Raw genomic sequence first — 17,513 nt, 5'->3', positions numbered from 1 at the left:
CTGTGCTTAGCCACACAGTCATAAGTATAAAGTGAGTAGAGCAGGGGGCTAAGCACACAGCCTTGTCGTGCACCCGTGCTGATGGAGATTGTGGAGAAGATATTGTTACCAATCCAAATTGACTGGGTTCTGCAAGTAAGGAAATTGAGAATCCAATTACACAAGGAGGAATAGAGGCCAAGGTCTTGGGGCTTATTGATTAATTTTGAGGGATGATGTTATTGACTGCCAAGGGAAATGGCATCTGCCATGGACCTTCCTTACTGATAGGCAAATTGGAATATGTCCAAGTTGCTTCTCAGGCAGGAGTTGATATGTTTTATTCTCAACTCCTCGGTGTTCTTCCTCACGCTGTACAACAGTCACTGAGGCAAGTTTCCACATTCTTCCTAGGCACTGGTATAATTGAAGCCCGATGACAGATTGAATTCAGCTGTCCTCCTAGTTAAGTATAATTGCATCATTGCTGAAACAGGAAACTCAAATTAATCAATAAAACTAGAGAATAAAGGTTACTGTTGAGGCTGAATAAATTATAGGTCTGGAAGACATCTTATTTCAAATCAGCCAAATAGATGTAATGAATGTCTCCTTTCTCTAAATTTGATAAATATCCAGAACTGAATTGGATTAGCCCTCTCAATTCTATCCCAGTGGATAAGAACCAACCAGTACTCAAATGTCACCTGACTCCCTTGTTTTGGTGCATTTAAGTTTAATTTGGCAACCTGAAATTGATTAGCAGCAATGAGAAATTAGCAAATTTTTATGGTCATACTCTGCCTTTTTTTTTAAAGATTGATTCATGTCTTTGATAGTAAAATGGCTACCTCTTCATAGAGCACCCATTTATAGCCCTCATATTGCAGAAGATATTGATTAACTTTGCATCAAAATATTTGATGGAAATCTTTCTCTAATTGGGTAAAGTGGGCAGTATGCATACTGTACATAAAATAGCAAGAGACTGGGGGCAAGCTGGGACTGCCTTATTAGGAAGCAGTGTTTAGGCGGAGGAGCACAGCCTCCTCGCCTTCACTGTAAGTTAATATCATTCAAGTTAGCTGAAATTAATTTTCCAACATGCTTTTTTGATCTTTGTGAATTATGTAACATTTATGAGATCCAAAATTACACAGTACAGCAAAGGAATTTGTCATGTTAAAAGAGGCAGAGATCTTTGTCAAGTCTTCACAATACTTCATAAACATTTCCCTAATCATTGGAAACAATAATGGATGTCCTTTTTCATATCCTTACATGTTCATAGTCTGTGTGAATGACATTTTGCTATTGTGTTCTTGGTATCATTGAATGTTCTCCTGGTCAACAGCAACTTTAAACCTGAACATATCCAAATCTTTAAAATTTGAAAGATGCGACATGGCTGCTTACATTTCAACAAACCACCATTAAATGGTATAATTGGTGCTTATGTTTTTTAATCCTAGTTGAAAACTAGGAATTTGTGTGCCCATTGAACTTGCATTGTAATGTTTTTGAGCTCTGGTTGCCTTTAGATCTGCAAAATTAGCAATGCCCTGTAAACTGCTTCTTTTATACAGTGCCTTGGAAAATTATTCAGCCCCAACTCTTTGTTCACATAAATGAGGATTACAGCCAGGGGTTTCGATAAATTTAACTGAGAATTTTTATTTGTGTATCACATGCTCCTTCCCCCCCCCCAAGTGGAGCCCCAAAAACAGTGAAAATTGTAAAGCATGAAAAATTAAAAATTCAAAATCTGAAATGTCAGTAGTTCAAAAGTATTCATCCCCCTTTCAGTGCTTAGTTGAACAAGCCCTTGCAACTATTACAGCCAGTCATCTTTTTGGCTGAAACTATTAGCTTTGCACAGTGTGATGGAGCAAGATTTGTCCATTCCGCTTTGCAAAATTGCTGAAGCTGTGCCAGGTTAGTTGGGGAGTGGTGGTGGATAGCAATCTTGAGGTCTTGCCAGAGATGTTCGATTGGGTTAAGGTGAGGACTCTGACAGGGTAACTCAAGGGCATTAGTTTTCTTCATTTAAAGCCACTCAGTGGTTGATCTGGCAGTGTGTTTTGGGTCATTGTTATTCTGAAAGATGAACTTCCTCCCCAGTTTAAGCTTTCTGGCAGAGGCTAGTAGATTTTTATCCAGGATCTGTTTGTATTTTGCAGCATTCATCTTCCCATCAATCCTGACCTGATTTCCAGGACCAGCTGCTGAAACATGCTGTTACATCCACCGTACTTTACAGTAAGGATGGTGTTCCCTTTGCCACTCTTCCATAAATACCCTTTTTGTACAAGGCCTTGGAGATTGAGGAGTCATGAACTCCATTTCCAGATGCAGCTACTGACCTCTACAGCTCACTCAGAGTGACTGTTGGTGTCACAGTAGCCTCTCTTATAAGTACTAATCTTCTCTGGCAACTAAGTTTCGAGCAGCAGCCTGACCTAGGTAGAATGGCTGCCGTTTAATATTTTTCCCACTTTTTCACGATGGACTGCACTGAACTCAGAGGTATGTTCAGTGTCTTTAAGATAGTCTCGTAGTCTTGTACTTCTCTATTATAATTTCTCTGACTTGTCTTGAAAGTTCTTTTGTCATCTTTTTGGTTTGGTCTGTTGAAAATCTACCATACTGTTGGACCTTACAGAGAAAAGGGGTACTTATTTTTAAGAATTTATTGAAAGCAGCTGATCGTCCAATTTTCTACATCAACAAATTGGATGAGGTGAGTTGGTAAAGTAATGTAGCGTACTGTACCTGAGGAAAGCTAGTGTAGTAATTACAAAGGGGATGAATGTTTTTTTCAGCCTCACAATTTTGGTTTTTAATTCTTAGTAAATTGTTGGCAGGTTTTGGAATTTTTTCTTTTGATTTGACATGATGCACAATGTTTTGTAGATTAGCTCAAAAATCCTACTACAAATTTAGAAAATGAGACAGTAAAATGTGAAGCTAGTTGTTAGGGCTGAATACTTTTACAAGGCCCTGTATTATAGAACTAATGCTTTTGCAGAGATAACACTACATACTTTGACATATTCTAGAAATGATTTGGTTTAAAACACTTTAACCTTAAGTGTGAAAGCATGTGTCTACCCAGTTGCTTAGATATTTAAGTAAAAACTGTTTTAAAGATGTAATTATCTCAACTGAGTAATACAGAAAAGATTTCATCTATATCTGGAGAGAATGTTTCTTAACTGTTTATTTGCTTTTGCCTTCTAAAGGTGCCGTAACATAACTTCACTGCCAAAGGAATTCAGAGTGCAAGATGTGAAGATGCAGCAGTCACAGCTGGAGTTTGCACACAGTCGCCATTCAGCGCAAAGTAACTATGATTCCAGCAAAGGGAGGCTTGTACCTTGTGCAGCAGGTATTGAATTTGATTTTAACAATTACTTTTACAAATTCTTTTCAGAATTTCAGGAGAACAGACAAGAAACTTAGTCACTTAGCTTCTTATGCCTGCTCAGCCATTCAGTGTTGTTGTGGCTGATCTTTTATCTCAATGCCAATTCCCTATGCTGAGTGCACAACCCTTGGTTTCCATAATATCCTATACTCTACTGATCCCTGTCCTTGAATATATTAAATCTTCACAGCATTCTTGTGTAAAGGCTTGCAAGGATTCTCCATGTTGTTGATGAAGAAATTTCTTCTTATCTCAGTCTTGAACAACTCACCCCTTATTTTGAGATAGACCCCTCGTGCTAGACACAGCAGCCAAGAAAAACATTATCACTACAACTACCATAAAAACACTAAGAATTTTGTATCATTTAATGTTACTCTCATTCCATCTCGAGAGAGCAGAGACCCTGTCTGATTAACCTTTCCTCATAAGACAATTCCCGTAAAAGGAATCAGTCCAGTTAATCTTCATTGTACTCCCCCATATTTTTCTTGTTAGGGAGAGCTAATCTTCAAGTCACTTTTACTCTTGTTCTCAACTTTTCTTGCAATAAAGACCATACCTTGTTTTGTGTACTTCATCTGCATGTTGTCTTGCACTAACTTGTGTTGTATACAAATCACTCTGACAGCCAAATCACTGAACATCAGCACAAAAACAATTCTTCCCATTATTGGATCTGACTGTTCTTAGATTAGACTATTAAATTGTTGTTTTCTTTGAGGATTAATGATTAATTATTTGCTTGTATTTTAAGTAGTTCTTATTTCCATGTAACAGTTTGGTATGTTTCCAATAGACCACAGTATGTATATGCAATTATTCAGCGTATTCCCTAGTGGTTACATTGGTATAATTCTGGAAAGTTCTAGAAGCTTTTCTTGGTGCTGCATTATTTGAGTAGAGCTTTCTCATTGGTTGACTCTTACCTATGAATTGAATGGAATTTTTTCTTACCTATGAAGTATAAAATTAGCTGACCACAAGGCAGTGCCATCTTACTCTCTTTGTCTTTTAGTCTGTATTCAGCCTTCTCTACTTGCTGCTTGAAAATTTATTGTTAATCTTTAACACATTAACCTCATTAAAACAAAGCTGTATGGTTGCTACAATGCTGTTAGTGGAACAGGTCTAACTCTTGATGTTTTTGTTATTTCATAAGTCAATTACTTCGTCTGTTTATCCACCTTCTCCATTATGACTGAAATTGTTTTGACTGAGCCTCTTGTATTTGAAGAAATCAATGTTCATATAACTTTTGCAAATAGTATTACGGTAACCCAAAATACTATTTTAATGCTTTCCAGAAATGGTATGAAACAATTTATGATCCAGCATTTTAGCCAGAATACATAAATTAAGTTTAAATCATGTACAGGTTGCTAATGAGAGATGTTATTAAAAGAGATGTGAAAGTGGAAGTGAAAAAAGTGTATGACCTTCTGAAGAAATGAAGTTTCAGAGTTGTAATATTAAATTTTCAATACCACTTAAGTTGTCTGACAGCAGTCAATTCTCATGCTGTCAATTTCACGTAACTGCTGAAATAAAGTTAAAATAAATTTTGGTAATTCTTTTCATAGTTGAAAACTTGCACATGCCATTGCATATCCCACTACTGCTGAACATGTTAGCTTGGGATAAATGCACCTTTTGGACATTCTTCGATCAATGACAGCTTTAGGTTATCTGCTGTAGTGCCCTCTTTTATGATCTTGTGCCAAATTTTGAAAACTCTGGCCAACTTAAAGTGCTTTTCTGAAAACGTATTGAGCAGATTGAGTTTTGAATTTTTGAGGTCATTATTATAAAATGGTCATAAAACAGCAATATAGGTCATTGAGAAGAAAGCTTAGCCCAGAGAGCAGTGAGAATATGAAATATGGTACCAGAGGAAAAACTTGAGGTAAATAGTATAGATGTGTTTAAGAGTATTTAAGATAGTGTGTAAAGGAGAAAGAAATGTAGGATTACACTGTTGATTAGGAAAAATGGAAGAAGGCTTGTGGAGGGTAAACAGTGGTGTGTTGGGATGTTCCTGTTTCTGGGTTGTATATTTTGTATAACTTTCATTAGATGAATAAAAGTGTTTTATGCAGAATATTTGTTTATTATAAATAAACTGTACTTATAAATGGAATGCTTCTGTTCTATAGTGTGTAGTCCATTTAAAGTATGAACATAATTTTTTTATTATTCATTTTTCATGATCTGAGGGTTGCTATTAAAATCAGCATTTGTTGTCTGTCTAATTGCTCTTGAGAAGAAAGCAATGAGCAGTTGTCATCCCCTGAAGAAATTCCCACAGTGATACTGGTTATGGAGTTCAAGGGTTTGGACCCAACAACAATAAAGGACCAGCAATATATTTTAAGTCAGATTGCACTGGGAGAGGAACTGCAAGTGGGTTCTGTTACTCTCCACCTGCTGCCCTTGTTTTGGTCGTGATGGTGGGGGATGCTGTTGGAGTAGCCTAGGCAAGTAACCGCAGTGCATTATGTCAGCTGTGTACCTGTGGCAGAGATGTGGTGCCATCAACCAGGCTGCTTTGGTCCTCAATGGTGTTGAACTTCCTGAGAGCTGTTGGAGTTGTATTTATTGAGGCAAGACCACTGCTGATTTGTATCTTGTAAATAGTGGAGATTTCAGAATCTGAGGAGGTGAGGCACTATCTGCAGTATACCCTGCCTCTGATCTGCTCTTGAAGGCATGGTATTTAAGTAGTTGATCCAGTTGTGTTTCTGGTCAATAGTGACCCCTATGATGTTGATGTTGGAAAACTAGCCACTGTAGTGCACCTGAATATCAAGGGTAGGTGGTTAGATATTCTCGTATTAGAGCTGGCTGTTACTTGGAACTCACATGCTGAAACTTCTATTTACCACTCATCAGCCATGTCTAGAATGTTAAGTCTTGATTCATCCAGGCAAGGACAACTTAATTTTATGAAGAGTTGCAGAAGGAATTAAAATTTATGTTGTTTAGTGGAAGTTGCCTGTGCATGGTTTCTTTTACAATGGTTCACTTGTTGTCTGCCATGTGGACTTCATGAGCAATATCTTGATCTAGTCAAAGACAAAGTTGAGTTTATTATCATGTGCACCATCACAGACACTTTGTATAAGATAAGCAGCATTTACATGAACAATATAAATAAAACAAACTATATGCAGATTTTGCAAGTACACAATTAGAACAATAAAACAAAGTCCATTGCAGTGCAAAGCGGTCATAGTATTGCTATACCAAGGTAGGTCATTTAGGTTGTGCAGGTTGGTTAAAGACCAGATAGTTGAAGGGAAGTGGCTATCTGTAGTGCACAATTGAAGGTTCTGTCCAAGCCGATTGCCTACTCCTCTTGGGGTTATGTTCGTGCCCAGGTGACCCTGGAGAAGAAGCTGGTGGTATCCATGAGTACAGTGGGGGGATTTCTGGGAATAAGTGTGTTGTTAAGAGTGATAATGATATTCTAATTTGAAACCATGAATAGTGTGTTTTATGTAGTCTGAATATTGTGTGTAGGTTTTTGTTGTGATACTGTAGTAATTGAATAAACTTTGTACAGTATGTATATTCAACAAGAGTAGCTACTCTTAAACCTATTGATAATGGGATAAAGATCATGAGAGAATAGACTCCATTGAACGGGTATTGTACTCATATATTGGTGGGCATACACGGCTGCCACCCGAAACATTTCTGCTTTTTCTTCCTCCCACCCTCCATCGTACAGCTTCCAAAACCAGCCACATGTACAGCTCCCAGCTCTGAATGGAAATTCACAGGACAGAGAGATGTCATTCACTGCTTCAGAGCTGGACTTTTGTACAGGAGTCACAGTCATTTAACTCTGAGCAGGCAGGGAACATGTTTCTCATCTTAATTGCCCTTAATCAACTTTGGTCACAAATTACCATATTTCCTTTTCCAAATGCAGCTTTTTTTAAAATCAAGCCAACTTAGGGTTCACTATAGTGATGTAATACTATTTTTGTATGTACTAATTGCTTGATTTATCTTGCTGTGTCTCTAAAAAAAAATTTCAAAAATCATTCTATGACAGTCATTACCTTATAAATTCCTTTTTAAAAATCCCTTGCAGCAATAAGTTGGAGTGCTATACCAGACCAGCCACTAGATGTCTCTGTAAATGGCTATAAACAAGGAGCCACAAAAAAGATACTTGGAACCCCACAAGCGAGGTAAAGATCATTCATTTTAATTAGTTAAGATATTGTTGATTTATAAATAAGTTTTGTACATTCACCATAAAACATTTAAAATTAATTTAACATTAATTTAACATTTAGAATATAAGAGCAGAGATGTGATATTGAGGCTCTATAAGACACTTGTGAGACCATATTTGGAGTATTGTGTGCAGTTTTGGGCTCCTTATTTTAGAAGGGATATACTGACATTGGAGAGAGTTCAGAGAAGATTCACAAGAATGATTCCAGGAATGAAAGGGTTACTTTATGAGGAACATCTGGAAGCTCTTGGGCTGTATTCCTTGGAGTTCAGGAGAATGGAGGTGGGGAGGGGGGACCTCATAGAAACATTCCAAATGTTAAAAGGCCTGAACAGATTAGATATGGCAAAGTTATTTCCCATGGTAGGGGAGTGTAGGACAAGAGGGCACGACTTCAGGATTGAAGGACGTCCATTTAGAACAGAGATGCGGAAAAATTACTTTATTCAGAGGATGGTAAATCTGTGGAATTCGTTGCCACGAGCGACTATGGAGGCTAAGTCATTGGGTACATTTAAGGCAGAGATAGATAGGTTCTTGATTAGCCAGGACATCAAAGGGTTTGAGGAGAAGGCAAGGGAGTGGGAATGACTGGAAGAATTGGATGAGCCCCTGACTGAATGGTGGAGCAGACTCGATGGGCCAAATGGTCTAATTCTGCTCCTATATCTTATGGTCTAACATTAGTCAGGGTATTCTTGATTCCTTTCTATACACAGCAGTCAATAAGAGGAGTTGGTTAATAGAGCAGATGTCAGTTGAAATTTGATAATTTGATACAGAAATATGTGAGATGCTGAATTTTGAGAAGGATAACAAAATATTGCTTGTAGCTGATTGAAAACATCCCAAGAAACGTTTTGATAAGGAATTTGGATAGATTTACATGGCAAGCGAAGGACAAAGACAGTGAGGTAAACTGAGAGCTTGAACAGAAAGAGGTTTTTAAGAAGACTTTTTTTGGAGAGGCATAAGATACAGCAGATGTTGGAACTGAACTAAAATTGCTGTTGGAACACTGCAGGTCAAACAACATTTGTATAGATGGGGATACTTGGTGTCCCTGCATTGGGACTGGAGTAGAAGGGAGATGAGATGAGCTGGAGGGGTGTAGCAGCAGCTGGCGGCGATGGGTGAAACCTGGTGTGGAGAAGCATGATGGGCGGATGGAGCTGGGGTATAGAAGATGGAGGCTAGGAGGAGGTGATGTGGAAGGGATGATGGGCAGATTGAAACCAATGGGTCAGAGCAGGGCAAGAGTTTGGGGGGGGAAGGGGGAGCACTAACATGAGAAACTGCAGATGCTGGAAATCCTAAGCAACAGTCCTGATGAAGGGTCTTGGCCCAAAACATTGACTGTTTACTCTTTACTCTGTTGCTTGGTCTGCTGAGTTCATCCAGCATTTTAGTGTGTTACCTAGTCACTGTATTGCATTTAGTGCTCGTTATGTGGTCTCCTCTACACTGGTTTGACCAAGCATAGACTAGATAAGTGGTTGGTCGCACTGTGGTGTAATAAGAGGTGAACCCACATTCATCACTGGGAAATTCCACCTGAAACAGTTGAGGTTCATTGTAAATCAATATATGGTCAGGCTACGTCAATTACAGAATGGAAAGAATTGATAGAAGCGCCACATTTCAATTTGTTCTCAATTTTCTCTCTTCTATTCCTGCTGTTTTCAGTCCCGTACTTAAAGGAGGCTCTGAGAGAACGGATGACGTGCAGCAGGTGGTTCATTTCACTGTGCGACCTTGCTTGTGTTCCTCATCCTCTCAGGATACCCCTTTTCAGAAGCAGATAGTGACTACTGAGGCACCACAGAGATCATTGTTTGGGCTATACATGTCTCTCGATGATTTGGATAAGGGATCAAAATTCTATATTTATAAGTTTGCTGATGATGTGAAACAGGATGGGAATGGCGAATGTGAAGAAGATGCAAGAAATTTCAAGGTCATGTAAGGAATGTCATTGAGTGAAACACATACAGGACAAAGACAGGATAATATAAATAAATGTGACATTATCCACTACAGGCGTCAGATGATTATTTAAATAGTGATAGCTAAGTGTACAGAGGAATTTGGGATCTTTGTACATCAAACACTCACAGTAACATACAAGTGCAGCATTCCTTTAAAATACCAGTAGAAATGCAATCCTCCCAATTAATGTAAGATGTGGTGTGTGGATCCATTAAGAAACTGACTAGCAATGTTTGGAGATGAAGTGGCATCATTAATACAAATAAATTTGGTGTTACAATGTGCTAAAGCTGATTTTTTTATTTATAGGTGTAGAATTTGCAAGGCTGAGCTTTTTGTGTTATTCCAAGAGCTCCTCACTTTTCTTTCTGAACAGAACTATCCAGAATCCCTTCGGTAGGTCACAGTATATTTAGCAAAATACAGAAATATTTATAAAAATCTAATCAAATATTGTTGGTTTACAAGGTAGTTATAATTTGAGTGCATTTATTAGAGGACTGTTTAACAATGAAAGCCATTACTTTTATTCAAGTATAGATTACAGAACGACGGCTTGAATACATTGAAGATTACTATACGAGAATATCATGTCAGTTATAGTATTGCAATGAGTTACTTTTTTTTTAAAGAGTAGAGTGCTTCCTAGTAATCTTACTTCTTAAGTGTTAACTAATAGTATATAAATGTAGCGTGATGTAGATGTTTATTAGCGTATTATTAAGAATGAAATACATAATTAACACTCTTCTCAATTTCTTTCTGAAAGTAATAGTTTAAATGTCAGTGCATGGGTAATTTGTCTTTGCCTTGGCAAGTACAGTTCATTACAAATGTGTGTACAAATGGGCACATGTTTACTTTTCTGTATTGCAGAAGATCACACTACTAGGTCCCAAGAGTGAAGATTTGGGGTTATTTACACAAGTCACTAAAATTAATATAATTTAATAAAAATAGGAATTAAACCACCGTAACAAATGTTTTGATATAGTCCTCTGAGGTGAGATAATGTGATTGAGGTGTTGAAAATAATGAATTAGTAATGGGAAAATTATTTTTATCTCTGGGGAATATAAAAACAAATAAAGACGGTCTTGGAATTTGTTCTGAATCTGGGGTTAAAAGTAATCTCAGGGAAAACATTGCACAGAATGAACATCTAGAATACGTCTTGAAATAGGATAGATACTTGGAAGACGAGTATTGAAGAATATGGAGGAAAAGGTAAATGATTAAATTAATCAGAACTGGCATGGTGAACAAAATTAGATGAATGAACTGCTTTAGTTCCTAATTGTTAGACTTCAGGGTGAGAGATGCCTTTTTTGGTGATTAAAGCAACACACACAAAATGCTGGTGGAACGCAGCAGGCCAGGCAGCATCTATAGGAAGAAGTACAGTAGATGTTTCGGGCCGAGACCCTTCGTCAGGATTAACTGAAAGAAGAGATAGGGATTTGAAAGTGGGAGGGGGAGATCTGAAATGATAGGAGAAGACAGGAGGGGGAGGAATGAAGCTAAGAGCTGGAAAGTTGATTGGCAAAAGGGATATAGAGCTGGAGAAGGGGGAGGATCATGGGATGAGAGGCCCAGGGAGAAAGAAAGGGGGAAGGGAGCCCAGAAGAAGATGGAGAGTAGGCAAGGAGTGATTATGAGAGGTACAGAAAGAAAAAAGAGAGGGGAGGGGGAATAATAAATAAGGGATGGGGTAAGAAGGGGAGGAGAGGCATTAACGGAATTTAGAGAAATCAGTGTTCATGATTTTGATGTTTGTTCAGTTAGGCAGAATGCTTCATACAGTTAGTTTTAGCCACAGGGAATAATTTGACCATGTTTGCATTTGCCACCATACCTCACTAGTTAACACACAATTGTTCATCTAGTTTTGCCTGTGGAACAATGGAACAAAACGTAATCCCCTATTTTTCCAAACCCAAACATAAATTATGCCAAATCATAAATAAACTCTTCTTGGGCTTCCAGCCGGGTACAGGCATCAATTATAACTGGCATTTTGATGGCAAACTCTGCCATCTTCGTCGGGATGATGCCTGGTAATACTTCAGGATTCATTGGCCCAAAGTGGAGTGGTTCTTTCTACTTTGATTTACCATGGGAAAACTATTTCAGACCTGGAGGGTCTCCCTGAGGAAATAATATGATTATGCACAATGTTCCTACAGAATGGATACAAGGTGAAGAAAATCAATCGGGTGCTTAAAACGGCTGACAGGAAAGCCAAGAAACCAAAGAACGAGGAGGAACCCATCACTACTGCCTGTCTTCCCTATATTCCTACAGTTTCTGGAGGATTGCCAGGATCCTGAAGAAATACCAGATTAATACCATCCACAAATCCATAAGGAGGCTCAAGTCACAGCTTATGTGGGTCAAAGATGACCTGGGACTCAGGTTGGCCAGTGTTTCCAGGATTCCCTGTGAATGCGGAGCAGCGTATATCGGCCAGACAGGGAAATCGATGATAGTAGAACACTGCATTTGCAATTGCCATAGGATTGACTTTGATGGCACACAATTTCAACGCCTGGTAAAGGAAGCCATTTAATAAAACTGGAGGAAAAGAATTTTAATAAATGCTGAGAGAACTGGAATTCGATTGTAAGCAAGGCAGGAGAGTGAAAACCTAAATGGCTGTGGACTATCCAATCAGGAGGGATGGACAACAGGGGTATAAATACCACCAGATTAGACATGCCCGGGCATCATCCCTGATGAAGGTGGCAGAGTTTGTCATCGAAACGTCAGTTATAATTGATACTTGTACCCGGCTGGAGGCCCAAGAAGAGTTTATTCGTCATGTATGCTGGGAAAACACTAGATTCTTTATGCCAAATTGGTTTGCAATCCAAGTTTATTCTGACTGGATCTGAACTGTTAAGTATGTGGTGGTGACGGCACTATGACAATTTAAAAAAAAAATTTTATGGAACATTAACAAAATTCTTTGTTTCAACAGACTCTTGTGATATGGCCAGGAATAATTAAATGACATACTTTTACTTTTATTAGAAACTAACTCTCAAAGAAAAGATAGCTGATAGAATATTATTAATCTTGTGCAGTTTTAATATTGTGGTCTAAAATGAAAGAACCAAGGAGAACTAGTACTTAACAAGGAAAAGGATGTGAAGGATAGGAAGATCAGTGTGGAGCATGCAAATTTGTTAGGAATTTCAAGATAAAGAAGGAGGTTGTGAAACAACATTAAGAGTTATAAGTCTTCATCTTGATTAGCCTGATAGGATATACCCCAGGTTATTAGGAAAGGCAAGTTTAGATTGCTAGGGCCTTGATTAACATCTTCATGCCCTCTCTCACCACAGGCAAAGTCCTATTATACTGTTCTATTATACAAGAAGGGAAATAGGGGTAATCCTGAAAACGATTGTCCAGTGAATATCGTGTTAATGGTGTTATTGGAGATGATTCTCAAGGATAAAATTTATGAGCAATTGGAAATGTACGCCTAATTGGAGACTGTCAGCATTTCTTTGTGTAGGACAAGTCAGGTCATACTACTTTGGAGCTTTTTGAAGAGGTATTGAAAGCAGTTGTTGAAGATAGAGCTGTGGATGTTGTCTACATAGATTTTTTTAAGGCGTTTGACAAGGTCCTTCGTGGGAGGCTCAACCAGAAGATTAAGCTGCATGGGATCGCAGTGAATCGGCCATTTATATTCAGAATTGGCTTGCCTATAAAAGATGGAGGGTAGTGGTCGATGGGACATATTCTAACTGGAGGTTTGCAACTAGTGATGTTCTGCAGGGATCCATTCTAGGTCATCTGCTGTTTTTGAAATGTATAAAGGACCTGGATGAAAATGTAGCTGAATGGGTTAGGAAGTTTGCAGATGATATGAAGATAAGAGGGTAGTGTAGAAGACTGGCAAAGAGTACAATGGGATACATATCAGAACCAGATTTGGACGGAGAAATGGCAGGTGGAGTTTAACCTGGCCAAATGTGAAGTGTTGCACCTTGAAAATCAAATGTAAGAGACTTTTAATGGCAAGACCTGTAACAATGTTGATGAGCAGAGGGATCTTGGGGTCATCTATATAGCTCCCTGAAAGCGGCTAACAGGTTCAAAATTCAAAATAAATTTATTATCAAAGTATATATAGAATCAATGAAGGATCACAACAACTTGTTGTATAACCAGTGTGCAAAAGACAACTAACTGTGCAAATACAAAAAGAAATAATAAATTAAGAAGCAATAATTATCGAGAACATGAGATGAAGAGTCCTTGAAAGTGAGTCCATAGGTTTAGGGAACATTTCAGTGATGAGGCAAGTGAAGTTATCTCCTTTGGTTTAAGATCCTGATGGTTGAGGGGTAATAATTGTTCCTGAACCTGGTGGTGTGAGTTCTGAGGCTCCTGTACCTTCCTGATGGCAGCAATGAGAAGAGAATATTACTGATAAAGTAGTAAAGAAAGCTTATGACATGCTTGTTGTTATTAATTAAGGAACTGAGTTCAAGAGTTGGGAAGTTACACTGCAGCTTTATAAAACTGCAGTTAGGCCACATATGAAGTATTGCATTCATTTCTTGTTGGGAAGGATAGTTTGGAGAGGATGCAGAAGAGGTTTACCAGGGTGCTGGCTGAATTAGAGGTCACATGTTATAAGGAGAGGTTGGATAAAATTGGATTTTTTTTTCTGGAGCAGCAGAGGCTAAGAGGGGTTCTGGTAGAGGTCTATAAGATTGAGAGGCATGCATAGAGCCAGTATCTTTTTCCCAGAGTTGAAATGTCTAATATTAGAGGGCATGTATTTAAAGTGAGAGGGTTAAGTACAAAGAAGCTATGCAGGGGTAAATTTAAAGGAGAGTAGTGGGTGCCTGAAATGCACTGCCTAGGGTGATGGTGGAGGCAAATATGATAGAGGCTTTCAAATTCAACTTTAATTGTCTTTCAACCATATACATTAATACAGCCAAATGAAATTGTGTTCCTCTGGGGCCAAGGTGCAAAACACAGAACCAACAATTGCACACAGCACATAGAACATATATAATTATGTTAGCAGAAAACATAGATACAAGAAAAATTAAAAATAATAATATAGCCCAAGTCCCTGAGTGTCTGCAAGAAATGTGGCTGTAGGATAACAGCAGTTCCTTACATTGCGCACAGTTCAGCCGCAAATGAACTGGAGGCAATCCAGCTTGTCTCCCACTAAGCGAACGCTGGAGGGCAGGACCAACGGGAGGTGCCAGCCTCCAACTCAGCCTGGGACCGGTAGCACACAGCCAGCTCTGGCATCTTTCTTTGTGGCTGCAAGAGGTGACCCCAAGGCATGAATGTGAGAGCCTAGACCTCACAGCAACCGTGATGTTGACATAAAGTGCAAGCAATCACACCATTGGTTGGATTCAGAGAGTCCGCTGCACCTAAGTGCACCATCATCTTACTGGAAGCCTACAACCACTTCAAGATCCTCTTAGATGGCACATGAATTTGCAGGAAATGGAAGGATATTGTCACTGTGTAGGCAGAAGGGATTAGTTTGGTTACTAATATCATTAGTTCAGTTCAACATTGCGGGCCAAACGGCCTGTTTCTGTGTTCTCTGTTGTTGTTGTAGTAGTAGTAGTAGTCATACTTTATTGATCCCAGGGCGAAATTGGTTTTTGTTACAGTTGCACCATAAATAATAAATAGTAATAGAACCATAAATAGTTAAATAGTACTATGTAAATTATGCCAGTAAATTATGAAATAAGTCCAGGACCAGCCTATCGGCTCAGGGTGTCTGACCCTCCAAGGGAGGAGTTGTAAAGTTTGATGGCCACAGGCAGGAATGACTTCCTATGACGCTCTGTGCTGCATCTCAGTGGAATGAGTCTCTGGCTGAATGTACTCCTGTGCCCACCCAGTACATTATGTAGTGGATGGGAGACATTGACCAAGATGGCATGCAACTTAGACAGCATCCTCTTTTCAGACACCACCGTCAGAGAGTCCAGTTCCATCCCCACAACATCACTGGCCTTACGAATGAGTTTGTTGATTCTGTTGGTGTCTACTACCCTCAGCCTGCTGCCCCAGTACACAACAGCAAACATGATAGCACTGGCCACCACAGACCACAGACTCGTAAAACATAGCAAGCTAGGGTTTTTCTCTTTGGTGAGGAGGATGAAAGGCAACTCGCCAAAAGTGTACAAAATGATAAGGGGCATTGATAGGGTGGATAGCCTGTTCCATTTTTCCAGGGTGTAAATGGCTAATATGAGGGGGCATAATTTTAAGCTGATTGAAGTAAAGTATAGAGATGTCAGCGGCAGACTTTTGCACAGAGTGAGGGTGGGTGCTGAGGATGTGTAGATGCAAATACATGAGGGACATTTAAGAAACTCTTAGGCACGTAGATGAATGAAAAATGGAGGGCTATGCAGGAAGGAAGTATTAGATTGGTCTTGGAGTAGGTTTAAAGATTGGCACAACATTGTGGGCCAAAGGGCCTGTATTGTCATGTTCTATCTCACTTCCAACCTCATAATGGAAAGAAGATCTTGATGAAGCTGCTGAAAATAGTTCTACTTGTGCACTACGTAATCTCTGTAGTGATTGTCCTTAGGGCCTCTGGCAAGCACCACCATTTGTTTTGTGTGAGGCAGCAATCTAACTATGGGAGTGTTTTCCCATTGATACCCCTTGCTACTAAATTAGTTGTGGTGTTCAGGGTAGTTACTCTTGGTTCATCCCTGATATACTCGGTCCATAATTGAATCCAGGCTGTGATCCTATCCAAAATTGTCAATACAGTTTTGTAACTTCCAAGATCATTGTCAATGCTTTACAATTCAGTCCATCAACTGTGGGATGACTCACATTTGACACACCTTAATTCTTGCCAAAGCAGTTTTTGTAAATTTTTAACTTTTTTAGCAGATCACAAAAACAAAGGGCTAAAGTATAATGCAGTGGCTGTAGTGAATGTTTTGCAGGTCTGCTCGAGTTGATCAAGATGTTATGCCAAGGTTAGCGTAATGTCTCCATTGCCTGGTTAGCTGCCTACCTGAGAGCTTATATTTCCTATTTTGAGGAGTCCATTAGCATTCCAATGACCCATTTGTGTCTAATTTGCCTCACCTTGTTACTGAACTAACAGAGGTCACGGTCAATGATTCTATGGTTTGCAAACGTGATCATGGCTTTTTTCATTTTTGACACTGAGTGGCCTTAGAATTTTTATGCAATTCCTTCAGGCAAGTACATTTTCAAGTGCTGTATATCTACAAAGAAATTTGTTCTAGAATTTCCCTTTCCCTTATTTGTCTTCCAGCTAGCAAAGTGTGTTCATCTTGTCCTGAGGAATGTTGTATGCCCTTACTCATAGGCAGAGTTACAGCTTGCTGCCTTTAGAGTTCTGCCAAAATCTTTTGTTAAACATTTCAACATCGGATTTTCTTTTATACAGTTTCTCCCTGACCATAATATCCCAATCATCTAATATATTTTTAGTTCATTATTCATATATTTCAGTCTTTATGAGGATACTGTTCATCAACTAGTTTTAAACCTAATGTACAATACATTCACTATATTGTAAACCAACCACTTGATTTCCTAGTTCTGACCTCATGACTTTTTCTTTTGCCATCTTAATCTGTTTCTTCTTCCACTTTTCAATTCTGCTAAATCCCTTCATCTTCCTCCTACTTTGCCTTTAAAAGTTATTTTAATCCTCTGTTGCTCATCTCTGACTATTTCAGTGATGTTCAGCATTCACTGTGCCTCTGTGAGGAAGGATATTTCTCAGTGAATGGTGCTAAGTAAAGCAAGATAATGAATTCTTTTAGGAATGAATTAGAAATACCTGTAATTTAAGTT

At 38.7% G+C, this 17,513-nt stretch overlaps 1 protein-coding gene across 4 annotated transcripts in view; it reads left to right on the top strand.

Annotated features, from left to right (window-relative positions):
• The window catches only part of adat1 (adenosine deaminase tRNA specific 1), an 89,079-nt gene that overhangs the window by 34,514 nt on the left and 37,052 nt on the right, over nucleotides 1-17,513 (top strand). For all 4 annotated transcript variants that reach the window (XM_072279807.1, XM_072279806.1, XM_072279804.1 and 1 more), the window contains 3 exons: nucleotides 3,222-3,367; nucleotides 7,509-7,608; nucleotides 9,957-10,043. In XM_072279807.1, the coding sequence (XP_072135908.1) occupies nucleotides 3,222-3,367; nucleotides 7,509-7,608; nucleotides 9,957-10,043 (333 nt within the window). The remainder of the gene's footprint in view (nucleotides 1-3,221; nucleotides 3,368-7,508; nucleotides 7,609-9,956; nucleotides 10,044-17,513) is intronic.

The sequence above is a fragment of the Mobula birostris genome, chromosome 15 (genome assembly GCF_030028105.1).
Source record: "Mobula birostris isolate sMobBir1 chromosome 15, sMobBir1.hap1, whole genome shotgun sequence".
NCBI lineage: Eukaryota > Metazoa > Chordata > Chondrichthyes > Myliobatiformes > Myliobatidae > Mobula > Mobula birostris.
This window is presented reverse-complemented; position numbering and strand designations above follow the sequence as displayed.